Source organism: Sminthopsis crassicaudata, chromosome 4 (assembly GCF_048593235.1).
Source record: "Sminthopsis crassicaudata isolate SCR6 chromosome 4, ASM4859323v1, whole genome shotgun sequence".
NCBI lineage: Eukaryota > Metazoa > Chordata > Mammalia > Dasyuromorphia > Dasyuridae > Sminthopsis > Sminthopsis crassicaudata.
In genome coordinates this window covers 102,308,802-102,333,725 of record NC_133620.1, presented here as the reverse complement: position 1 = coordinate 102,333,725, position 24,924 = coordinate 102,308,802, and the positions used below count along the sequence as shown (strand labels likewise).

General features: G+C 36.5%; 1 protein-coding gene across 2 annotated transcripts; it reads left to right on the top strand.

Annotated features, from left to right (window-relative positions):
- The first annotated feature begins 1,365 nt into the window (after window positions 1–1,365).
- On the top strand, window positions 1,366–20,607 carry ELK4 (ETS transcription factor ELK4). Of its 2 annotated transcripts, none has more exons than XM_074308961.1 (5): window positions 1,366–1,700; window positions 8,005–8,220; window positions 9,312–10,193; window positions 11,026–11,142; window positions 12,346–20,607. In XM_074308961.1, the coding sequence occupies exons 2-5, from the start codon at window positions 8,014–8,016 to the stop codon at window positions 12,442–12,444; spliced, it is 1,305 nt and encodes a 434-aa protein (XP_074165062.1). In that variant the 5' UTR covers window positions 1,366–1,700; window positions 8,005–8,013; the 3' UTR covers window positions 12,445–20,607. The 2 variants fall into 2 exon arrangements, with proteins under 2 accessions (XP_074165062.1, XP_074165063.1); XM_074308962.1 differs by lacking the exon at window positions 1,366–1,700 and adding an exon at window positions 2,489–2,871.
- The last annotated feature ends 4,317 nt before the right edge of the window (window positions 20,608–24,924 follow it).

Genomic DNA, 24,924 nt, shown 5'->3' with positions numbered 1-24,924 from the left:
TTTTTTCTTATTTTCTTATTAAATTTTTAATTTATGGAACAAAACATCTATTTCCGTTAACAGTACACTAAAAAGATGATTGTACATGAAACGGCAAGTCTACTATGCACAACTTGATATTCCTTTTAAATATATTTATATATAAATATAAATATAGTCCATATATACTTTCTTAAAATGCCAGAGGATTTGCAGACTTTGACCTAAAAAATTGGTATCTGATGATCAGATGGCTGTGGTAACAGGGCTTTCTAAATAGTCTTCCATCTCTCCACTACTCACCTGTCAAGAGGAATTTTCTAACGTGGTCTCAACTCTCCTCACCTTTCACTGAGTTCCAGGGTTCCCTAGCCTCCTGTAGGAAACTCTATTTAGATTATAAGCCTGTAAACATCTGGCTAAGAAACAAACACGTTTAATTTCAAAGTGAGGAAACTGACCAGCGACAAGGAGAGCTGGGAGGAGCTGGGCCCGAGCCGGAGACGGCAGATTTTGTACAGACGGCTGTGCAGGGAGCTGTAACCCGGAAAATGAGGGGGACGGCCACCTAGAGAAACTGATCCCCCGCGAGGCTTTATGCTACGGGCGCGGGTGGAACGTCAGAGAGCTCCCGGGGCTGGTGAGAAAGGCCTGGGCTTCTGCCGTGGTGGGGCGAGCGCGGAGGATTGTTGTTACGCTCGCTGGGCTGCACTCCGAGAACTACTCTGACGCGTCCGTACCTCGCTTTATACGTAGCTCTTTGTACGTACGGAGACTGCTCGGTCGCCCCCATTAGACTACGAGCCCTTGGGATTAAGGATCTGTCTTTTGCCTCCTTTCCTGTCTCCCATGTTTACTATACAGACGGCATATCCTAGGTGCTCAATAAATGTTTACAAACTAACTCTTAATTCCAGTACCTTCTCTCTGTAAATTATCTAGCCTGCCTAGATGTTTTGTACGTACTGGTTTTAATGTTGTCTACCCCATGTAGTTATAAATGCTAAGGAGGCAGGGATTTTGTGACTTTAGCGCTGAATACAGTCTCTGGCACACATAGGCGTTTAATACATGCTCAGGGATGGATTACTCCCAGAAAAAGAGAGAACGCCGGGGAGGCAGGGCAAGGCCGGCTCCCTCCCTGGGGGGCTCGGAGTACTCGGAGCGGACGTCGAGGAGGGTGACCACAGCCGCTGCACCTCCCGCTTCCGACCCCCGGCTCCCGCGAGGTGTCTGGGCCTGGCACGCTCCCCTCCGCTGGCGGCCGCCCCTCCCCATCGATGCCCCACCCCGGAAGTGACGTTGACAGCTACAGAGGCCGGGAGGGGTTGGCCTTGGGGCTGCAACGGAGACGCGGCGGCCGGGGGCCGAAGCGAGAACGCTCCGAGCGCGCGCCCGTGTCTCCGCCCCCGCCCATCCGCCCGCTGGCCGGTCGGTGAGGGCGGCTAGCAGCCCGACTGCCCGGCTTTGCAGCCCAGGCTGTGTGTGCGTGTGCGTGCCCGCGGAGGGAGGACGTGGAAGGGGCGGGAGGAGCCACGGCGGGAGATGCGGGCGACCGCGGACGCCCGGCGGGCTCGGCTCGGCCGCCGCCGCCTCCGCGGCCGTAGCGCCCGTGGGCTGCCCGCGTGAAAAGAGGGCGGCGGGGGGCGCCCGCCGCGGCGGAGCCGCAGCTCGGCGGCCCCCGAGGGAGAGGAGGACCTGAGGGAGATCCCGCGCCCTCGGTGAGTGAGCCTCGCCCCCGCTCAGCGCGGCTCTCGTGGCCGCCGCCCACGCCGCGCGCAGGAAATGAGCGCCCCCTCCTCCCCGCGACTTGGGGGTGGGGCCGGCGGGGGCGGGAGCGAGGGGCGCGCGCCCCCCTGCCTGTCACCCTCCTGTCTCCCGTCACCCCCAGCCCGCTCGGGTCCGCGCGCACTCGCGAGCGAGCTCCGCATCCCTCTTCACCGCCCACGACTGCGGGATGTTCGGAGGTGCATCCTCGGGCTGGTCCCCGGGGGCCTGGCGCTTGGGCGGAGCGCGGGAGGAGGGGGCGCCGCCGGCCGCATCCCCAGCCCACTCCTAGTAAAGCATCCTTGTGCGGACGCGCGGCCCGGCCAAGCGAGCGGATTTAATTTTATTGGGTGGCAGGAAGTCGGAAAATGAAAGTACCCTCTCTGGCTGCCTAGGGAGGCTGGGGGTGGCGGCCCTTCTCCGGACTTTGATCTCCGCCGGGGCGCTCCGCCTCGCCCCCGGCCCGGGTTAGGCGGCCCGCGTAAAGTTTGAGGGCGTCGGGGAAGAAGTTCACCTATGGCTTGAAGCCTAGCTGTCCCGAGATCCCTGATGGCCCTTAGCAGGGAACTTTTCAGAAGCGAGATTTTCTCTCGGAGATCGTGCCCCTCTGGCTGCCGGGGATGCCAGAGAAGCAACATCCCCTCCCTGCCCTGGAGAAGCGCAGCCTCGCTGGGGGCGCGAGGACGTGGTGCAGGTTGTGTGGAGATGAGTGCGTCAGGGAGATCCAGGGAGGCGAGAGAGGTTTAAGAAGGATGAGGGTCTGATAGGTGGAGGAAGGACTCATGGCCGGGAGGCACCCCAGCTGGACCACAAACTGGGAGGAACGGGGCTAGTCGTCGGTCTTTGATTTTTGTTGTCGTTCGGGCTTTTCCTGATCCCATTTGGGATTTCTTGGCAAAGAAAATGATGCTATAAAATCTGTAGGGGGCTCTTTGCCTTAAAAAATTACATTTAAAAAATGGCACACATCAATTCACCTTGCACACTTTTAGTTTGCCTGGGCCACGCCCCTTTTATGGTTTGATCTTGTAAGCAGAATAATTTTACTTCTAGAAAAAGCGTGTGGTGTCCTGGTTCTGAAAGGCATCGGTCAAAACCTCCCATATTTACTAGCCATGTGACGGGGTAAGTCCCCAAATCTTGTTAATTCTCTCGTCTTTCTTTGTCACTCTGGAGCCATCGTCAGGCAGTGTGGGTTAGTGGAAATTGAGTGATGACCCGAGTCTGGAGTGGAGACCCGAGTGACTTAAGGCTAAATTAGATAAAAAGTGCCTGCTTGTTTTGGTAGTGGAGGTACCTCCTTACACTTAAGAAATGGCAAGTTCTTCAAAAAATCCTAGTCTAAGTCCTTATCTGACAGAATGGTGAGGTGAGGAAAGTGCATTACAAAACTTTAATGTACATAATTACTTCTTTAGTGTTATCTTTAATAAAATGTCTGGGGAATTTTGATTTTTTTTCTTAATCTTCCATTCCTTTCTTTAAATTTTGTTTCAAAGTACTTAAGTGGCAACCATTTACAATGTTAATAAAGTATGATTATCTTTTCTAAATGCTACTATTTGTAAGTTTTTGCTAATATTTCTATTACTATTCATATATACTCCTGGGATTAGGAGTTTAACTATTTTTTATGTTCATAATTCAGTATCAATTTTGATTCATTTAAAGAACAACTGATTTTAGCTATAATTGAAGTTTTTTTTTTAAACTTTTAAAAAACTTTTTTGAAAAATAGTCATGCTCTTACAGCAATTGAACTGTGTATTGTAAATATGTTGAGGGCAGGAAAGATCTTACTTAATTAAAAACTTCCTTTTCATTATAAGAGAGTATTCACATCACACTTTGTGGTAGAACTCAGCCTTCATCTCATAGTTAAGAAATCATGCTTTGATATGTATTTTTTCAATTCTCCCTTCCTGTGAGAGATGCAATTCACTGCAGATTTAGTTGCAGCTTATTCAATATCCCACTTGTGTTAATACCAGCTAATATGTTTTAGATCATTATCTATCTTCTTTTGTTTTTTGTGCTAAAGAAAATGTACCCTCTTTCAAGCTGTATTTGAAGAAATCTTGAAATGAAAATATACTTTTTTCTCCTTTTTTGCTTTTTTTAAATAAGAGCATTTTTGCTTTTTAAAATCTAAACTTTCTTAATATACACTCTAGAGGATCATGAGATAATAGTTACAGAACTGAAAGGAACTTTAGGTCATCTAGGAAACCAAGGCTAAGGAAGTTAAATGATTTGCCCAAGTTTAGAGTTAGGAAGATAAAGGGTGGGCTTTGAGGAAGGTCCACTGACTTCCAAACCCATAGGAATCTTTTTTTCATAGCACACTGCTGCTTGTGGGAGCTCTTCTTGAAATTGCCCTTCTCACTTAATACATTTTATAGATAAAATATTTATATATGTGCATATCGTATTTATATGTATATATGTGTGTGTGTATACTGTGATTCCTTATACAATCTAAATTCCTTGAGTGCAGAGAATGATTCATTTTTGTCTCTGTATCAGGGCCTGACACCTAGGTGATGCTTAATAAATACTCAATGATTAGGTAGAATGTGTTACAAAGACATGCTATCTTTTGAAAAGTATTTCTGAAATTTGTATTTATACCATAGCTTCAGGAGATAGTGTATCGGATACAAGGAATAAGTAGCCGACTAAATCTTGGCAAAGATTTCAATTAAAGAATAGCTAGTTGTCCTAATTGAATGGGATAGTATAATTTGAAGCACCACAACTGCTTCAATTAATTCATTTCATTATAGCAGTATTCCTCTTTTGTTGACTATGATTCTCAACATCTCCAAGTCCAAATATGTAATATATTTGAAGTTAATCACTACCCAGAGAAAATGTATTCAATAATAAGGCTTTTGCATTTAATATACTGACTGATAAACACAGTAATATTTTATTTGTAGTGTTAACTTCATTAATTGATGACTAACATAAAATTATGCTCATAGCTTAATTTCTCATCATCTTTAAAATAATAATGCACTCACATTTAGATAATGATTTAAAATTTACAAAACTGTTTCCTTTACTATCCATCTTATGCAGTAGTTAGTATAGATATTATTTATCCCCATTATATTGGTCCACAAACTGAGTCTTGGAGAAATTAAGTGATTTATTTATGGTTATATAGCTAGTTAACACTAGAGTTGAGATTCAAGACCCGGATATTGACTCAAAATCTGGTATTCTTTCTTTCATTTTATTGACATAATTTGTTTTTACAACGTCTTCATTTCTTCAGTCTTTTCTTGTTCCTATTCTGCAAGCCACTCCCTCTCTTTTTCCTCCCCTACTCATAGTATTCTTTTTGACACTCTTTGACCTGCCATCTTGAGGATATCTTTTATCTTGGAAACTGCTTTTTCTCATTCCAATATTTGTGTGCTGAGAATGTACAGAAGATTATGTTTTTATTTTCTGTAAATGTATGTCGGCCATTATAAACTTGAGGTGCAAAAGCTTTAGTTTCATGAAATATTCTTTCATTTAATGTATGCAAAACATTGAGGAGGTATAAAAATAAATAAGATGGAATCCTTACCTTCAAAGAGCTTATAATTTAGTAGAAATGGTTAGAAGTTCATAAAAACCAAAATAGAACAGACTATGATTTCATTAAAAAGGTAATAATAATAGTTGTTATTTATATAGTACTTTAAGATTTTCAAAGCACTTTACACATATTAATCTCATTTGATCTTCACAACAACCTTGTGAGGTAGGAACTATTATCCCTATTTTATAAATAAGGAAAACTAAGTCGGAAAGAAGTTAAGGGACTTGTCCAAGGTCCCACAACTAATATGTGTCTGAAGTAGGAATATTTAAGCCTTAGTTCTCTCACAAGATGAAGGATCCAAATAAATGATGTCTTAAGTTTCTTTCTAGCTCTTATGATCTTATAAAGAGGGTTTCATAAGAGTTCATGAAAGTGGAGAAGAACTGTCTTGATAGGAAATCAGGGAAGACTCCTTTAGAGGAGGACATTTGGATTTGAGCTTTCTAGTATGAGTAGAATTTCAGCACCTTCTGATGAACCTTAATGTAGAAAGTATTCCAGATAATAGGGAGAAATGAGCTTTGAGTGGTTCAGTTTGTCTGGAAAGGTAGGTTGGAGCCATGAAGAATACAGAGACTGAAGTTTTTTTTTCTTTCCCCTTCAATTGCCTGTAGCATTTTCTTTATGAAATGAATGAGTATGTGGAAATCAATAATAATAAATTAATATTTATTAGGGAGAATTTACAGCAAATTTAACAGATTTTGCCTGGCAAATGTTTGTTTAAATGGAAGTCCTGTGTATATCTGAAGATGTAGTATCCTGAATAATCATGGTTTATCATTAGAAGTATGGCCAAAAAGAATGTGAATCTGGGATATATGATATTCTAGTTCATAAAGAATATGCCTTTGCCTTTGGACTGTTCTAAATTCACAAAACTTTAGTAAGCCACATTAATTGACTCTAGTGTAAATATCAGAGTGTAGGCAATTTCTAGGCATAGTTATTTAGTGTTAAGGTAGCTCGTTGTAGTTCTTCACAAGTTAGTGTTAGTGTTGATGTTAATTATCCTGGAAAGCAATTTTGCCAAATGTATAAGATATTTGATTATCTAAAAAAAAACTTGGTACTTGTATTAGCTTTTTTGTTGACCTAGTCTGTAGTTTTAGAAACAGTTTTCCCTTTCTCTGTTCAACTGGGCTAAATAGGACCTCTGTAGAAACATCTTCAACAAACTTAATGAATGTTTTGATATCTTGTGGATTAATAGAAGAATGTTATTTTGAATTCTTCATAAAGTACAGCAAGATGTCCATCAATTGGGGAATGACTGAATAAATTATGGTATTTAAATGTAATTGATGACTGTTGTGCTATAAGAAATAAGATGGTTTCTGAGAAACCTGAGAAGAATTGTAGATCCTCTTGCAGAGAGAAGTAAGTTGAAAGAGGAGAATATTTTATATTCTTACAACAGCATTGTAAAAAAGAAGTCTTAAAAGACTTAAAAGAACTCTGATCAATGCATCAATCAGCCATAATTCCAAAGAGGAGAATGCTACTCGTATCTTGACAAGTGACAGACTATATAGAATGGGACATGTTTTTGGACATAGCCATTAATTAAAGGAATTTTTGTTTGATTATTATTTATTTGTTAATTTTTCCCCTTTATTCATGAAGGAGAATTTGGATGGAAGGAGACAAAAAGGCTTGATAATTCAAAAAGTAAAATTTAACTTGATGTTTTTTAAAGAAGAAAATAGAGTATATCATGATGTTATCCTTCTTTACTTGATATTTTCCTCTATTTGCAGCACCTTGCATGGTCCCCTGTATTCAGTGGCTAATCAATAAATATTTTTAGAATTTTATTTTAATTATAAGTCAGGGACCCTAACAAACTTAATGAATAGCTTGAAGCATTAAACTTCCTGTATTGTATTTCAGGTTAGTATTAAGTGGAAGCTGATTTTGCTTTTTTGTTTGTTTGTTTGTGTTTAATTTGTTGATATAAACTTGTTTAGGTTTCGCTTCTAGAAGATGAGGGTAAGGATATTTCATGTTAAGTTATTTGTACATTTTTCTAGTTATTAACTTCCTAGGAACATATATTGAGCCTAAGTTTCTCTATAAAGAACAGGATCTTTCTAGGAGACAGTTTTGAAGTTTTATGGTATGAATAACATGGGAGAATTTCCAAGTTGCTTTGCCATCTAAAGAAAGGAGTGGTTCATCATAGTGAGATCTTAAAACTTGAGTTTTTGAAGTTTTTTGTCTTTTAAAAGGTTCAGATGATCAAATGAAAGCCTTTTCATATTTAAATGTATGATTCTTGTGGAGTACTATAGAATAAGTATTGATTTTATGAAATCAAACTAAGGAATATGATATTTGAGTCATCAGTGTTGTTGATCCATAAATGACAGCTGTGACATTTGAGGAGGAAAGGAATTAAAGGGTAGTGTCATAGACAGTTATTTTCTTCAGGACAATCCAGTAAATTTAGTTAATGTTGAGGCTAGAATCTCTCAAAAGATTATGGCAAGTAAAATTTTAAGCTAGAATTTATAGCAAAAGCCTTTTTCAATTGGCAGCCTTATTCTAAATCTTTCATTTTGTAAAAATAACATAATTTTCTTTCCCTATTGCTTTCTGGAAAAGCAAGAAGCTTTTTCTAAATCATTGTATATATCATCTGTCTTTTTTTCCAGCTCACTGCTATGGACAGTGCTATTACACTGTGGCAGTTCCTCCTTCAGCTCCTTCAGGAGCCTCAGAACAAGCATATGATCTGCTGGACCTCGAGTGATGGGGAATTTAAGCTTTTGCAAGCAGAGGAGGTGGCTCGACTCTGGGGAATCCGCAAGAACAAACCTAGCATGAATTATGACAAACTAAGCCGAGCTCTCAGATACTACTATGTAAAGGTAAATTAAATCTAAATTCTTGATTGTTTAAATAGTCTCAATAAGGATTATTTCTTTAATATTTTATATTTCCCTAAAATAAGTTAATGTAAATAGAGCCTTTGTATTTTTAAATTTAGGATTAAGGGTTCATATGTATTTCTTCAGACACTTATCTTAGATTTTCCCTTTGCAGATACTATTACTGGTGATAATTCTGTTTAAAAGAACAAAGCAAATATAGGATTAGAACACAACAGATGTGGACTCTTATAGCTAGATATTTTTTGTATTTTTATAACTTGATTTTTTTTTTAGTGTTCAATGTTTGTTATGTGCATTTGACTTCTTTTTAGTTCTTTAATCCATAGCGAATGGAATCAGTACATTAATAAATAGCTATTAATGACATTATAGTTACTGTCCTTGTTATAATAACTTCTTATTTTATTTACACTTATTTAAAATATATTCTGATGAAACTAACATAAAATAAGTGGATCAAAAGAATAGTTCAGCAAATACTAAGTATCTACCTTGTATTAAGTAATGATCTTGATTTCATTAATCTCAAAATATGTGGTTTGTCCTTTAGCTCCTTCTATGTAATTTTTAAGTTTCTCAGGTAAGTAGGAACCTTATTAGTAGTTCAATGTTTTGGTTATGATGACTTGGTTTTTGCTTTCTCAGGATAAGTATATAAATCTATAAAATTATTTGAGATATTAGATCTACAATTTTTGACACATGATTTCTCAGGATAAGTATATAAATCTATAAAATTATTTGAGATATTAGATCTGCAATTTTTGACACATGATTTCTCAGGATAAGTATATAAATCTATAAAATTATTTGAGATATTAGATCTGCAATTTTTGACACATGATTTCTCAGGATAAGTATATAAATCTATAAAATTATTTGAGATATTAGATCTGCAATTTTTGACACATGATTTGTGTGGTTGTATTGCATTTTGAATTATTTTAACTAAAATACTAGGGAATCTTAGATGTCTAAAAAAGTTATTTTGACAACTTTTCCTAAGAGGAATAGCAATTAAATTAATGAGGGGGGTATAAGAATGTGCTTATTTCATTTCTCTACAGAATATCATTAAAAAAGTGAATGGTCAGAAGTTTGTGTACAAGTTTGTCTCTTACCCAGAGATTTTGAATATGGATCCAATGGCTGTGGGGAGGATTGAAGGAGACTGTGAAACTTCAGGCTTCAATGAAGTCATCACCAATTCAAAAGATTTGGAGAATGGAGGGAAAGAGAAGCCATCTCAGCCATGTGCCAAGACTTCTAGCCGCAATGACTATATACACTCTGGCCTCTACTCTTCATTTACTCTCAATTCTTTGAACTCTTCCAATGTAAAACTTTTCAAGTCTATAAAAATTGAGAATCCAGCTGAGAAACTGGCAGAAAAAAAATCTCCCCAGGAACCAACACCTTCGGTCATCAAATTTGTCACGACACCCTCCAAAAAGTCATCAGTTGCACCTGTCCCTTCTACCATTTCAGCTGGCCCAACTATTTCTACAGCTTCAGAAGAAACCCTCCAAGCCTTGGAGACTCTAGTTCCTCAAAAATTGTCTTCTCCAGAAACTCCACCTTCCATACCCTATATTATGACCACTTTTACCAGCACACCTCCTGTTTCTTCCATCTCTCCCTCTTTGCAGGATCCTTCCAGATCACCTTCACCACCCTTGAGTCCTAACGCAGACCTAGACATTGACACAGACATTGACTCAGTGGCTTCTCAGTCCGTGGGCCTCCCTCAGAACTTTTCATTGGAGCTCAAAGACCAGGAGTTAGCATTGCTAGAGAAAGAAAGCACAATTCATTCATCAAGGTCCAAGAAACCCAAAGGGCTAGAGCTGGCACCCACTTTGGTGATCACAGGCAGTGATCCAAGTCCCCTGGGAATATTGAGTCCCTCTCTCCCTACGGCTTCTCTCACTCCTGCACTTTTTTCACAGGTAGCTCTTCCCTTCTTTTAATGTCAGGATTGTTTGCTTTTACAGAACTTAAATAGAAAAAAATTTAGCCACAGTTTAAGCTCTCAGTCTGCTGCTACCTTCTGCTTTGCCTTATAGTACTGAAAAAGTTAAGTATGTCCCTTTAAGTTGTACTTAACCTTTAAATCAACACCATCTCCTTTCCTTTTACTTAGGCTACACAACTACTTGACAAAAGTTTTAAATGTCAAATATTGTTTCAAAGGCAGACAATCTTCTTGAATCCCTTCCCCAAGTAAATAAAGGTTTCTGTCTTTTGTCGTGTAAAATTGAATGTTGGCAAAGACCAAGAATGCCAATTGTATTTTTTAATAGTGAGGCTTTTTTATAGTTAAATTTCAGTGTTTAAAAACAATAGATACTAAGAATTTTAAAAAATTACCAGTATGATGTTGTGTAACAGGTTTACACAGTTAGATATTCATTAACTTGCTCATCCCACATAGTATTTTTATAGATGGATTACTCCTATGTTAGTTTAAGGTTTTCTCTTCACTAAGGAGAAAATATGCTTATATGAATGATTCTTACCTTCTGTTCTTTTTCACTAGGAAAAAAAAAGAACCAATGGATCAGAATCAGTTTTCTTACTTAGGGAAGCACTTGGAAAGAAAGAAAGAGGCTATTGTTGCCTTTATTTTTCTTGGGCTATTAAAGAACACTGATGGGGTTTTGCCTTTTGTGTATATTTTGGATTTAGAAAACAATTTTTGCTTTGGGTTATTGTCTATGTGATGCTGTCTGGGATATCAGTGATTTGATTTGGTAAATATTTCTGCCTTGTGTATTACAGACTCCTATCTTATTGACACCAAGTCCCTTGCTCTCCAGTATCCACTTTTGGAGCACTCTCAGTCCTGTTGCTCCTTTAAGTCCAGCCAGACTGCAAGGTGCTAACACCCTTTTCCAGGTAAATTATATATATATATATATGATATGTATATTATATGACATTTCATAATTTTCACGAGTTATATAATGGGGCAACTCTAAAATTGAGAACCAACACTATTCTATTGTTCACTCTGCAGTTTGTAATTAATAGATGTGTTTCTGAGTCCCAGAAGCTCTATGTTAATTTTATAAAGTAACAGAAAACCAGCATCTCTGATAAACATCCACCTCATAGCAAGATTCCTTTTGTTGTTTCATATTATGTGAATTTGAGTTGGAGCTACAATTGTTAAATGCTTAAATAATTGATGACCCTTCTCAAATCACTCCCACCAATGAAGGACCCAATTTTTTTTATGTGAATATAGCTGTGTCCTTTAACAGATTGATTATAGTAAGTATCCTTACTGCTGTTTTAAGCTTTAGATTGCACTAAGATTTGGGGACACCAGTATAACACTTTAAGGTTTACAAAGTGCTTTAGATAGCTTATCTTCTTTGGTCATGACATAAAAACTCTAGGCAAAACTTCTAATAATGACGTCCTTTTGGTATCTCAATAACTAACAACCCCCCTCCCCTCCCCTTGCCCCGGTATGGTTTCCATTAGTGGCATTTTATTTAATTCCACTCTATAGTGAAGCATGTTTTAAGGTAGTATCCATTAATGGTTGTTTTAATGGCATCTAAAAGGGAGACCAAAGAGAGACAGTAGTGTTAATACTGTTGGATTTGATTTATCAGCTTATTTCCAGCTTTGTAAGAGTAACTGTTATTTATTTTTTTTGAGGAAATAAACTTACATAGAGGGATACTGTCTGAATGTAGATTGTATTGTTTGTCTAAGCCTAGCTTATATAAAACTTGGTATAGTCTATAATAGAGTAAGTTGTTTTTTCCCCTTAATTATTCACATCTGTCTCCCTAGCTAACTTTTTCCCCCTTTGAAAGAGATAACATTTTTGGAGAATGGCCTAAAATTGGACCAGTATATTTGTTTTCTCAGTTTCCAATATAGGACAGTAAGTTAAAGAGTGGTAATATTTGAATTTTCTGTAGTCAGGGCATATGCTTTGATGACAAACAGTGACTGCCTTTGACAAAAAATTGGTCCTGTTAGCCAGTGCAGAAGCTGTTGTGCCTCAGGGAATTCATTAGATAGAAAATGAAAGTTGAAATTGAGTAATAAGATTATAATGTGTTTTATTTTCTTTCTCAGTTTCCTTCTGTCCTGAACAGTCATGGGTCATTTACTCTGTCTAGCCTGGATGGACCATCCACACCTGGCCCCTTTTCTCCAGATCTACAAAAAACATAGCACATGCACTTGTGGAAAGAGAGAAGGAACAAAGAAGAAATTGCTGTTCAGCATGATCATATTTAAAATGCTGATAACGGACTATTGTGATTTTTGCCATTCCCATTTAAAATGCCTTTTCAGTTTTCTTTAAATAGAACTCAAGTCGGGAATATGTATGGAAACGCCTTAATTGGAGTCTAGACTCCACCTGTCCCTTTTGCCTCTCCTTTTCTTTTTCCCCCCTATTCATTTTGGGTAAAAAGAAGGGTTTTTTTTTCTTCTACAGAATACAGAGATGGAATAGTGTGTTGATATGAGCAGATAAGAACAAAAATTATATTTTGGCTACTGGGACATGTTGGCAGGAAAAAGATTTATACTTGGAATTGGTGATTTCAAGAAACTGTCAGATGGATGAAACTGACCACACATTGAAAGACTTGGTGTCTTCTCTCACACCAAGAAGAAAACACTGTCAATTATAGCTGATAAATGGTAATGGACAAAGAAACATCCCTCCTTCCTACAGAATGAGGTTTTAACAGCACTGCTGGGGAGACAAACAGTTCTGCAGTGAATTGTAGTATATGTAAGCAACACAGAAAGAGGCATCTAGTTTACATTTCTTCAGGGTGAATCTCTCAGTTACTATAAGCCATGTGTGATCTTGTCTGAACCTGTCAACAGTATGGAATCCAATTTTTCTGCTTCATCCTAAGGGGTGGGAGGGGAGGGGTCTTTTTAAACCTGAAGTGACGGTTACTGACTTTTAAGACAGTGCTTGGAAGACTCTTTGAGAAGATGGAACTCTGTATCCAGCATAGAAACATTGACTTTGCTGCAGTCTGGTTAGTATATACACCCACTGAATACAGTACTGTGGAAGATGAATAGGTTTTTGTGAGGATGGTGCTGCATTATTGGAAACTTAGGACATATTTAGTTAAGATGCCTAATTGAGCAACCTGAAAGGACATTTGTGGCTTTTTCAGTCAAGAAGATACCCAAAGTACAGGACCCATTTCTGTTCGTAGTAACTCAGGTTCTGCTGTGCATTTTTTTCTTATTCCTTTTAAAATTTGAAATTGTGATATTTTTGAAGCTGTAAGAAAAAGGTGAAAAGTGAAATCCTCAAAATCACCCAGTGAGGTAAAGAAGTACTTATTTTGTAGGAATATTTTTATCTTAATAGGTGGGGAGTTTATTTGAGAATACTATGCCATGTTTCAGTTTGGGGTTGTTCAAATAATGAGAAATGCAGGCTTTCATCTCAGAGTCATTGAACTTGGTTTAATTTGTCAAACATTAGCCATGTGGTAGAAATCATTTCCTGTCCGTGTGAGGTGAATGTAGCTTCTCTGAATTCAAGAAACTGGACGGAGGCCAGCATCATAGTTGGGTACTGTGTTGATATTTTTGGCCTGGAAGTCTAGATTCAGATAACCTCCCCAGATTGAATTTCTCTTTCAGTGCTAGAGATATTATAAGATTGTGTCACACTGATTAAATGAGATGAGGCAGGACAATGCTTTCTGCTTGTGTTGGGGGATAAAGAAACGAAGGATTCCAGATGACAATAAGTCAACTCAGCACCTTCCAGCTGCACAAAATTCACTTTAAATTTGTTTTTATACTGTATAGAGATTCTTATGTATGAGATTTTAATTAGACAAAAGTAGCTGGCTACATAATTTTGGTATAGATTGTATTCATAGTAACTCATGTAACCAGAGGTCTCAAGATTTTGTAACATTACTTGCTCACCCAATTTTGGTATGGAATGGTGTCTTTCTGTCCTAAAAGTCTCTTTTTCTCTGCCTAGTGGATCAAATTGAATATTTATCTTGATTGACTGGGAGTGGAGGAAAAGGATTAAATTCAGGGAACTGCCTTCATATATTTTGAAGTTTTGGAAGTATGTTGCTGGTTCATATGAGGAACTCATCCATTCCTGAGATGTGCAATAGCAATGCTGAAAGGTTACTGTAGGTAGTGAAGAGGAGCAGTCATTTGGAATATTTAGTTTGCACGTCTTTTGAAAATTAAACCTTCCATAGCACTTTCTGAGCTAGTGTTATTAGTATGATTACTATTTTATACTTTGTAATAAGAAGATGCTGGGGTGTTCAAGTTACCTGGGAATTTTAAAATTGTTAAGCACTAAAGAAAAATTTATTTTCATGAATTAACAGAGGAATCAAGCCATTGGATAGTTTTCCAAGATCACATCTTTGGTCTCTATGCATTTCCTGTCTTTTAGGATAGGGACATCAGAGAACTAAATGGCACTATTAAAGGCAGCTTAATGGAAACCAGTTTTATCTGGTTTTCCTTAAATATATTTGTCCCTGAAACCTTAGAGAAGTATGTAGCCATACCTGGTTGATTGTGATCTGCTTTCTCTTCATGATTTAAGGGAAGATGGTGATTCTTTCATCATTGGAAGTCTTACTATTCTTTTAAAAAATGAGATGTTTCCAGCCGTAATTCATCTGAACAAGGTTGGCATGATCATCTTGTTCCTAACCTACCTCCTTTAAGCAAAGGCTCAGTATCAGAATCTTTAGAAAATCTAGAGATACTTATCAGAAAGTCAGCGTCCCATTTAGGATCAATAGTCATTGGGAAGACTGATACAGATAGGTATTCATTATATATGATTAATTATCCATCATATTACTGGGATGAATGCTGTTAGGCAACAGTAACCTAAGTGAAAGAAGGGAAGCTAGTTGAACTGGGTAGTAGGAGTTCTGCTGTCAGACTGACTTTATCTTTTTTTTTTTTTTTTTTTTGCCTTCTAACCCATATTACTTTGTAACAAATTTCTCATCATTTCTCAAAATATTTTTCCTGATTAAAGATATGATGCTGCCTTCTTTTCAAAATTAAATCATAGTTTGTTGCTACTACTTAAACCTTTATTCTTTAAAATGTTGTGTTACAATGATTTGAGGTTGGTAACATATATAATAAGATGAAAACTTCCACTAATTTATTTTACATAATCCTGGAATTACAAAGGATAGCTCATGATCATTTTGCCTATTCTCCATTCTCCGAATAAAACTGTATCCAAACCACATAAAAACATATATTCAACATATTTTTAAAGCTTTTCAGGGAAGGAGGTTTGGCAGGTTTCAGTATACTGTATAGTATTCCTTTGGCACCACCTAAGGATTAGGACCTTTGACTTCTGGTGCCATGTCCAGGGTTCTTTGTGGTTATTTGCTTCCTGGGATAATTTGATTCTGGGGGAGGTGGATACTGTAATATTTGCTTTGTAGGACTGTTGGTTTAGTACTTCCACATGATACCTAGTCAAACCTGGGAAGTTTTCCTTACATTCTAGAAGGAAAAGTAAATTTAGCAACCTCAGAAATACATGTAGGGAATATTGGAGAATTTACTTCAGTTTAACTGGAAAAGCCCTTTAAGGGCCTTGGTCTATATGTGTGTTGCTGTTTTAGAGAGCAAGAATTCAGAGCTCACTTATAGGCTCTACTTATTAGTTTTTCCATATATTTTCAGTAAGACTTAGAAAGAAAAAATAGAATCCTAGAATTTCAGAACTTTAACTCTACAGGATAGCATCACTTCATTTATGTGCCCATCCAGTTTTGAATGATGATGTATTACCCAACAATGTTGCTTCTTTCTGCTACTGAAGCACCGGTTTCCTGATTCTGTATTCTGATAATAAGCTGTTTGTGTAATCAATTTAATCACACTCATAGACATTTGTGCAGTATTGTCCTTTAATGTATTACTTCCAAGTTAAGCCTTGGAAAAATCGTGTATGCTTTTTATTATACAGGGGGATGGATTATTCTTGTATTAAATTTTTCCTTTTATGCAAACATCTCCATAACATTTGGAATTTTGTACATGAGTGTGCCATTAACTGCCATGAAACTTAATATTCTCTTTGGAAAGTTACCATATAAAAAGGTCCACATGAACTAGGTAAAATTTAAGTCAGCAATTTACAGTTTGTATCTGCATTTCCTCCCCCTCACCATTAACCATGTGACTATAATTTCCATTTTACTGCTATTTCTATAAATTATTATAAATTTTTATGTAATCATTTTACTACAAAATTCAGGACTACTTCAGATTATTTTGCTGTATACTTATTTTTATCCTTTATTGTAAGATTTTATTTGGCGATAAGAGAACATTTTGGGGGTTCTAAAGGGATGTTTTTAGGGATGGGTTTATGCTGTTTATCAATCACTTCCAGTCTGATTTGTTTCCATTTCTCTTTTTGCCCTTTGTTGAATGATAAATTAAGTTTTGCACTAGAGAATTGTGCTTTCTGAAGTGCCATTTTTATTACATATTCAGAACATTATATATATAATTAACAGGAGTGGCAGGACTTCATTCCTGTTAGTTGAAAAAAAAAAGCCCCAGATGAATATCAAGACCAGTAGAAAAGCACAAAGAGTGCAGATAGTCTTCTGTCTAGAAATTATAACTCAAAGGGTATAGAATAGTTTGATAGAGTTAATTTTTCTATCCATAATAGCTTAAATGAATTAGAGATTAACGTCAGTTTTGTTTTGTTTTTTCCTAGCCAATGAATTGGTTGGACCATAAGCATTTTTTTTTTTTAAAGCATCTTGAAACATATGCCTGCTTGGTTTTGTATCCAAAATAGGTTGCGTGGGTGGTTGTTTTTCAAATGTTGCTTGTACTTCCTAAAATAAAAGTACCCTATTCTGCCTCTTAGGTTATCAGAACCCCCCACTGAAGCTTTTGCACCTTGAAATCTAGAATTCTTGTGGGTGGCTAGTAATCAAAGAAAAGGGACAGTTTTGACTTGATTTTAGATATATTGGCTACTATTGCCTGTTGGTAAAAAAGAGTCTTGTTTTGCCTTGCAACCTGAGCACATCTGAGATTCTGATATAAAATAAACATTCCCCTTAGAGCTATCTTTTTTTTTCCCTCAGAGCTACTTTTTTAAAAAAATATTTTAAGAAAGAGATCAGAAATCTGCCAGAACATTGTTGTAGCTGGGGTGTTAACATTATACTTAACATTTGGAAAATGATTTGTGAGAGAGGGAATATTGACTTTAATTTAGACATTCTACAAAGACCAGAAAATTCAAACATCTGTTAAAATTTTTAAAGAAATTTTTAACTAGAATATTTACGGAAAAGTAATCAAACATGTTAAATGATAGTGACTCTGGTTTCTTACGGATGATACACATCTGATAGTTTTGTCAGAGTTTTGAAAATTTATTTTTTAATATTTAATTGAGACTGGAACATTTCCTTCAAATTATTCTGACATATTGGCTAAATATGTATATAAACATATATATATATATATAAAATCTATTTTTCAGAGGGATATATATTATTCATCCCTTAGGATGGGGTGGTTCCTAGGCTATATATTTTATACTAAAACTAAAGTTTTGCTGTACTTTGCAGTTATATCACTTTTTAAAGTTTAATGCCTTGCACATTTCAATTTCTTTTAAAAAATTTCAGTAAGTACAAAGTCATAAGCCTTAATATGGACTATTGCTTACCAAACTTAAAAAAAAAAAACAACTCAGTGCTATTATGACATGTAATTTTGAAAAAAATCATCTTATTCTCTGGTCTGTTATATTGGTATAAGATTGGGCAAACAGGATTTTTAAACGATAGTCTTCATTTACTTTTGCTTCTCTCTTGACTATATTCATCAGATTACTTACATCATAATTATAGGAGTTTATACTGAAATAACTATTCTTAAAATACAGAAATGTAAACATGGATTGAATGACTAGGAGTTGGCCATTGTTGTCCGATTTAACCCTTTGAACAATACATTGTCAGTGAAAGGAGAAATGCTGGAGTAGGAAAATACCTTGGAATGAGTGCTGTTCCCAGTCTTCTTTATCTTGACCAGTCAGGTAATAGGGTTCTGGGAGGGTTCTGTTAGAAGAGATTTAGGATCTTTTAAATTGGGGATGACCTAAAGTTGGGCCAGAACTCTAGCAAACTAATAACAACATGATTGGATTACAGAAGTAGGTTGCTCTTTACTTGCTGTGGCAAATCTATTTGTTGTGTCGTCATGCACCATTATTAGCACTGTTTTCATAACTGGAAGCACTTAACTTTTTGTTTTGATTTTTAATTTTTAGCTGAAGGCTTTAGAGGATCAGGAAGTGAAGGTTATTACTATTTTATATTTTCTGGAATTTGTACTTTTTGGGAGGGGGGCAAATGGATTCACAAAATTTATTCTATTTGGCTTTCTGAGGTGTATTTTGGCTAGAATGTTTTTAAATATACAAGCTCTTAAAATTGTGCTATATAGAATATGATTTTTATGATTAGCTGTTGATGGATTGCACAGAATTTTATAATGTATCAGGTTTCAAGTTTCTTCTCTGTAACTATTATTACTTTATTGTTCATTGTGGTGTGGAGGGAAATTGTGTCCCTTCTAAAAACATTTCATATATATTTTTGTTTATTGGTGCAGTGTTACCAGATGGCCTTATGTATATTAATTCATTGCTTTTGTGATATAGTAGCATATTTTATGTACTCTGCTGTACATATTAGTGAATCTGTCTGATTCTAAAAGATAGCAAATAAATTGATATCTTTAATTCTTGATTATTCAAAGATTGTTTATTATTAGTATAAATCCTATATCCAGTCTACAGCTGATTCTTTACCTTTTGCCTTTGGACAATTTCACCTATTTTGGCTAGGGGAAATTAAACATGAACTCATAAGTTAATTTTGATACCTGTTGGCTTATGAATTTGGTATGAGATTGATGCTATTCATTAAAATGGGATTTTAACATTTCTTATTTCAATATTTTAGCTTTATATCTCTTGCCTCTTATTCTAACACAAAGCTAAAAAAATAAGGCTGTCTAGAGATTTATTTTGTGAAAAACAAACTAGTAAATTCTCAATGATCCTTGTTTTGTTGGGTCAGCTAAAGTGTACTTCTCTGTCTATGAAAAGTATCTGTTTACAAGAGACAGTTGGGACAGAGTAGTTCATGGAGAATAATTTTAACGTTAGCTCTTTGGAAATTACATTGGTGGAGCTATTTTAGTGTTGGTGATACATGCGATTATATCTTTGATGAGACTAAGAACTTTAACTGAGACTAAACAGTTTTGCATTCTTGGATTTCACTCATCCAGTCCATGGAGTGGCTTTAAAAAAGAAAAAAATGTATCTACCTGTGAGAGTTTTATTCTGTAAACACTGACAGGTTTTACATCAGAGAAGATGCATAATTTTAGAAATAGTTCTTTGTTTGGGATATGTGGTAATGAAAAATTGTCAGAGTGCTTTCTTTATACTTAAGTCAACTTACCTGGGAACAGTTGCTTCTTTGTAATTTTTTTCCTTGTTCATTTTATTGAAATTGTACCTAATATTTAGTATCTACTGCCATTGTAAACAACATTGTGTTGCTGGTGTATAATACAAGTACATATGTAGTAAAATGAAACAAAAAAGGTAGATAACTATTGAAATGTTGATTAATCCCTGGTCTTTATTAATCCCAGTACAATTTACATTAGAGAGACCTTCAGAGTGTTACAACATGAAAAGGATTGGGAAGTGCAAAAAATATTAGTACTGATGATGCCACAAGAGAGAAACTGCCATATCTTCTGGCTGAGCAGCACTGATGCACTATGGGGAAATAATAAAGGGATGATCTTCAAAGTCGATTAGCATAGCAAAGAAAAGCACAAGATAAGATCAATGAGGAAAAGATTTGTGTTTGCACTTTGAGGGCTTTAAAGCACTCTGCTTTTAAAAGAAAAAAGCATCATTGATAATCAGTGCATCTCCAACTCTTATGAGGGGCTGCCCTGAATAATCAGGGGATTTTTAAAATAAATTGATTAAGTTCTGTGCATGCACACACATGCGTGCATATACACACACATGCTATAATGGCAAAGTGTATCTTTTAAAAAAAAAATTAAATAGATTTTAGAAAACTATTTTGTGTAAGAACTGACAGAGGGATTTGCTTTGTATAATGCAAGCTGGCTTTAAAAAGCATTGTAGCAAATTTATTCAAGTTAAAAGTCATGCATATATGTTAATAGTTATATGTGCAACCAGACATGCAAAACAATTGTATTTTTTTAATAAATATTTTTAACAAAATGCTTTCCTGTATGACTTATTTATTTTATCTTTTATTCACAGGGGCCAAAAATAAAAGTCAAGTTTGCTAATTTATATTTGAAGTTTCTATCCTTTTCTCTTGCCTATTCTTAGACCTGTGGCACTGTTCTCCATGATCTTTCAAAGGTGATACCCATTAATATCATGGGATTCAGACTCATCCTGATGGCCTCCTTGTCCCCTGCCTTTAACACCATGTAGAAATTATTTTAGATAAGGGCATTCTCCTCCATACACCTTGGATATTTTTTCCCTTGAATCATGACTTCCAAAAAGAATAAATAGTTTCTTACATCATTCTCCAGAGGCCTTGAAATGGACCAGTTCTACTATCTCCTGGGCCCACTGGTAAAGACTTATTTTGGGGACAAATGATCTGGGCTTTGGCTATTGTAATGAGTAAATTCTGTGGTTTTCTATCAATTAGCAAGTACTGATTAAGCACTTACTATATGCTTGGTACTGGGGATACAAATTACAAAGAATAAAAAAAAATTCTAATCCTCCATAATTTTTCAAAGGGTCAAAAGATGAGGAACATAAACTTGAGCTAGGATATGTTGGAGACACACCTCATTCTAGAAGCCTTACTTTTCCTACTTATCTCAGTGATAAGCAAATCCATTTATACTAGGTACCCTATTATATGGAGTTCATAGGAAAATATAACTCAGTGAATGGCTCACAGGAATGTTCATGGATTCAGCTCCCTCTGTTTATAATTGAGGGAAACCTAAGGCAAAGGACAGGTTAAGTGATTTGTCCCAAATCCCAGAAGTAATAAGTGGGAGTGTCAGGATTTAAATTTAGGTTCTTGAATTTTAAATCCAGTCCTTTTTTTCTACCTGCCTCCAAATGGATCCTTAGCAGGAAACCATGATTTATGGAAAGATGTTATGATAAAGACATCAAGATTAATGGCATATAATAAAGACACCAAGGCTAATGGCAGCCTTTAGGAATACAGAGATTATCAAAATGAATTTGGCTAGGAAAATCCTTCCTTCTGGAATTTTTCTGGCATCTCTTCTTTTCACTAGATGTTCTAGTTGAGTTTGCCTTTAATTCTTTTCTCTCCTTCCTAAATAGCATCATTTTCTGAAGTATATCTATCTGATCTTGCTAAAAAAAAAAAAAAAAAAAGACCTTTGTTTTCGCTAAAGACTAAAGATCATCACTTATTGAATAGAAACCATATTCGTAAATCTAGCATTCAAGGCCTTTTATAGTCTGACTCCAAAATACCTTTTCAACTTTATTTATTCCTCTTACCTAACATTCCACTCAAATTAGACCACTTGACTTTTCACAGCCCCATTCCTTCCATTCCAAGCAGTGTTCCATGCCGAAAATGATTTTCTCCCATGTCACTAAAATATTTTCCCTAAAAATGTCTTCAAAGTACCATTTTCACCATGGCATAAGTCTTCCTTAATCCTCTCAGATATTCAATCTTTCCTTTCAGTTATCTCATACTACACTAGACCTCTTCTATGAATTCATTATACTATAACTTGTAACCTTCCTACAAAATTGGAAATTCCTTGAGGAATTTCTGTTTCAGTTCATCTTTTAAACCCCAGCACAATGTCTTGCATATAGTTGGTAACTTATAAATGTCATTTGGGTCTTTGCTTTAGATGTTTGATGTGAACTGGACATTTTAACATTTTAAAGTAGCCTCAAGGGGAGGGTAGTGATCAGTATCACAAAATATAACTAATTAGAAAAACAAGTAATGAGTTGGACAGTTTATTGAATATATAAAATCTCTATTCCATACTTTTTCTAATTAAAACTTGAATGCGACTTTTTGGTATCAGTTAAGATTTTTTTATGGCAGTCCCTATAAGCAGCCATAGGTATGATTTTCCATTTGAGAAAACATCTCTTCTTTGTACTCACTGAAATGAGAGTTCCATCAGAACTGGATGATCCACTTTGATCATGCAATTATTTCAAAGATGGTTATTTTAATGACATGATTCTTAAAGGAAGCAAAAGAACAGAATGTAGTCAATATTGCCTTGGAGCAATTTAACATATTTGTGTAGCACTTTAGTGTTTACAAAACTTTTTTTTTTTTTTTTTAACAAGCCAGTTCAACAAATGTTAGTCCAGCTTGTCCCTGCAGCATGTGGTGGCAGCAAACATCAGTAGAATAAAATATCATTCATATAGGACTAAGCTAAATGTGTGATTATTCCTAGGGATTATAACATTATGACTGAAGATGATGGTAAATCACTTTCCTTATAATATATCTAATGGTTGAAGGGAGGCCAAGTAAAGTGGCCATTGAAAGGACAAAAAACTAGTGGCAATTCCTTGTCATTAAATTGAATTGGAGTGATACCAATTGTTTTTCTTTGTTCTAATGAGTCTTAAGAGGACTTAAAGAGTTCATCTAGCCCAATCGTGTCAATAGAAACACACCCATAAATTACCTAAGGATCCTACATATTGATTTAGTTGTTAAAAATGTTATCTATATAAAGTATTTTTATATCTTTTGTTAAATATTTTTTAATCACATTTTATTTTGGTTTAGGACACATTTAAGAGTGCTGTAGGCCACATGAAGCATATATGACACCTCTGATCTAGCCCATTCTTATTTTATAGATGGGGTAGATAGGCTTTACAGAGGAGTTAATGGGAGGGTCAGATTAGAACCTCAGTTCCTTGATTCCCAACCTCGTGCTTTTTCTGCCATTTAGAGGAAGGTAGAATTAGAAGGCTCCTTAGACGTTATGAACCTCTTCATTTTACAGATCCAGAAAAGTAGAGTCTTCCGTGTTCTTTTAGTGACTTCATCAACTGCCATGGGTTCAGTTCTCTGTAAGCAGATAAACTATCTATACCTCCATCTCCATCTCTCACCTGTGATCTCTGTTCTAGCCTTACCATCTGCCTACTAAACATTCTACCTGGATGAAGCATAGGCATTTCAATTTGGAGTGTCTAAAACAAGCTTGTTAACCACCCCTTCCCCCCAACTAAAAACAAAAGTCCTTACACTTCAAAATATGGCAATTTCTGTCATGAGCAACACCACCCTTCTAGTTACCAAGGTAACATAGACAGCTTTTAATAAGAACTTTTTTGGTTGATTTGCAGTCTTAGAGGCTTTCTCAACTCTTTACTTTCCATCCCCCTCCCCTTCCACAATATCTCTCGTATCTGTCGCTTTCCCTACTACATTCACACAGCTACCATTCTCTTCAACTTTACTACTGTAGTTGTGTGTCAATGCCCCATTTTCCACCTGTCCTGTCTGTCCTCCATACAGCTGCCAAATTAAAAGCTCCAGGTCTGACTATCACCCCCTTCCTTTGGAAGCTTGAGTGACTTTTTCTTTTAGGATCTTGTGTCTGGTATTTTAAATTTTTCACGATCTGGTTCCAGCCTATCTTTCCAGATTGACTGCATATTAATTCCTCTCACACAACCAAACCGGCTGACTTGTTATATACGCGGCAGTCTATCAGGCACTTCCATGCCACTGCAGAGGCTGCTCCTTTGCCCTTTAGCATCTATAGCTTCTACAACAGGAAGCTTTTCCAGACCCATCCACCTCCCACTCTGATGGGAAGTGCTCTAAATTACTGTGCACATATTTATCACATACATGTATATAGGTTTTCCCCTACTAGAATATAAATTCTTTGAGCGCAGACTCTTTTTTTTTCTCCTTTATATTTCTGGGGCCTGGCACATAAATGGACTGCTTACTAAGTTCTTCTTAAATTGAATTGAAAATGATTTGCTCAAAGTCATTAAGATAGTTAAGTGTCAAAGGCAGGATTTAAATAATGGTCTTATCATTCTCTTAAGTCCAGGACTCTAGGATTCCTCAGATGGTTCTAGTATACTATGCTGTGGAGTAGCAGAGGAATTATCAAGAAGGTCACTATAGCCCTTCAAATAGCTTCATGATTCTACATAGTCCTAGAATTTACCACTATCAGGCAGGATGGTGCAGTGGATAGATCTAGATCATCAGGCTTAGAATCAGGAAGAGGGTTCAGATCCAGTCTCGAGACCCTAAATTAGTTTCATGACCCTGAGCAAAGCTTCATTTTGGCTTGTCTCAGGCCCAGATGTTTTATCTATAATTGAGGAATAAAATGGCACCAATCCTAGGGTTGTTGGGTGAATCAGATGAGATAATGTATAAACTGTTTTACAAACTTTAAAGTGCTATATAGCTGTTAGCTTTTAGTATTATATTGATCATCAGGAATTGCTGTGAGCACATCTGCTTACCACATCTCATCTCCAATTCGATGCCTCCA

Coding starts and splice junctions, on each gene's coding strand:
- ELK4 (XM_074308961.1), top strand. CDS start 8,014: ATGGACAGTGCTATTACACTGTGGCAGTTCCTCCTTCAGCTCCTTCAG. Junction 10,194..11,025: donor CTCCTGCACTTTTTTCACAG/GTAGCTCTTCCC, acceptor TGTGTATTACAG/ACTCCTATCTTATTGACACC. Junction 11,143..12,345: donor GTGCTAACACCCTTTTCCAG/GTAAATTATATA, acceptor TTTCTTTCTCAG/TTTCCTTCTGTCCTGAACAG.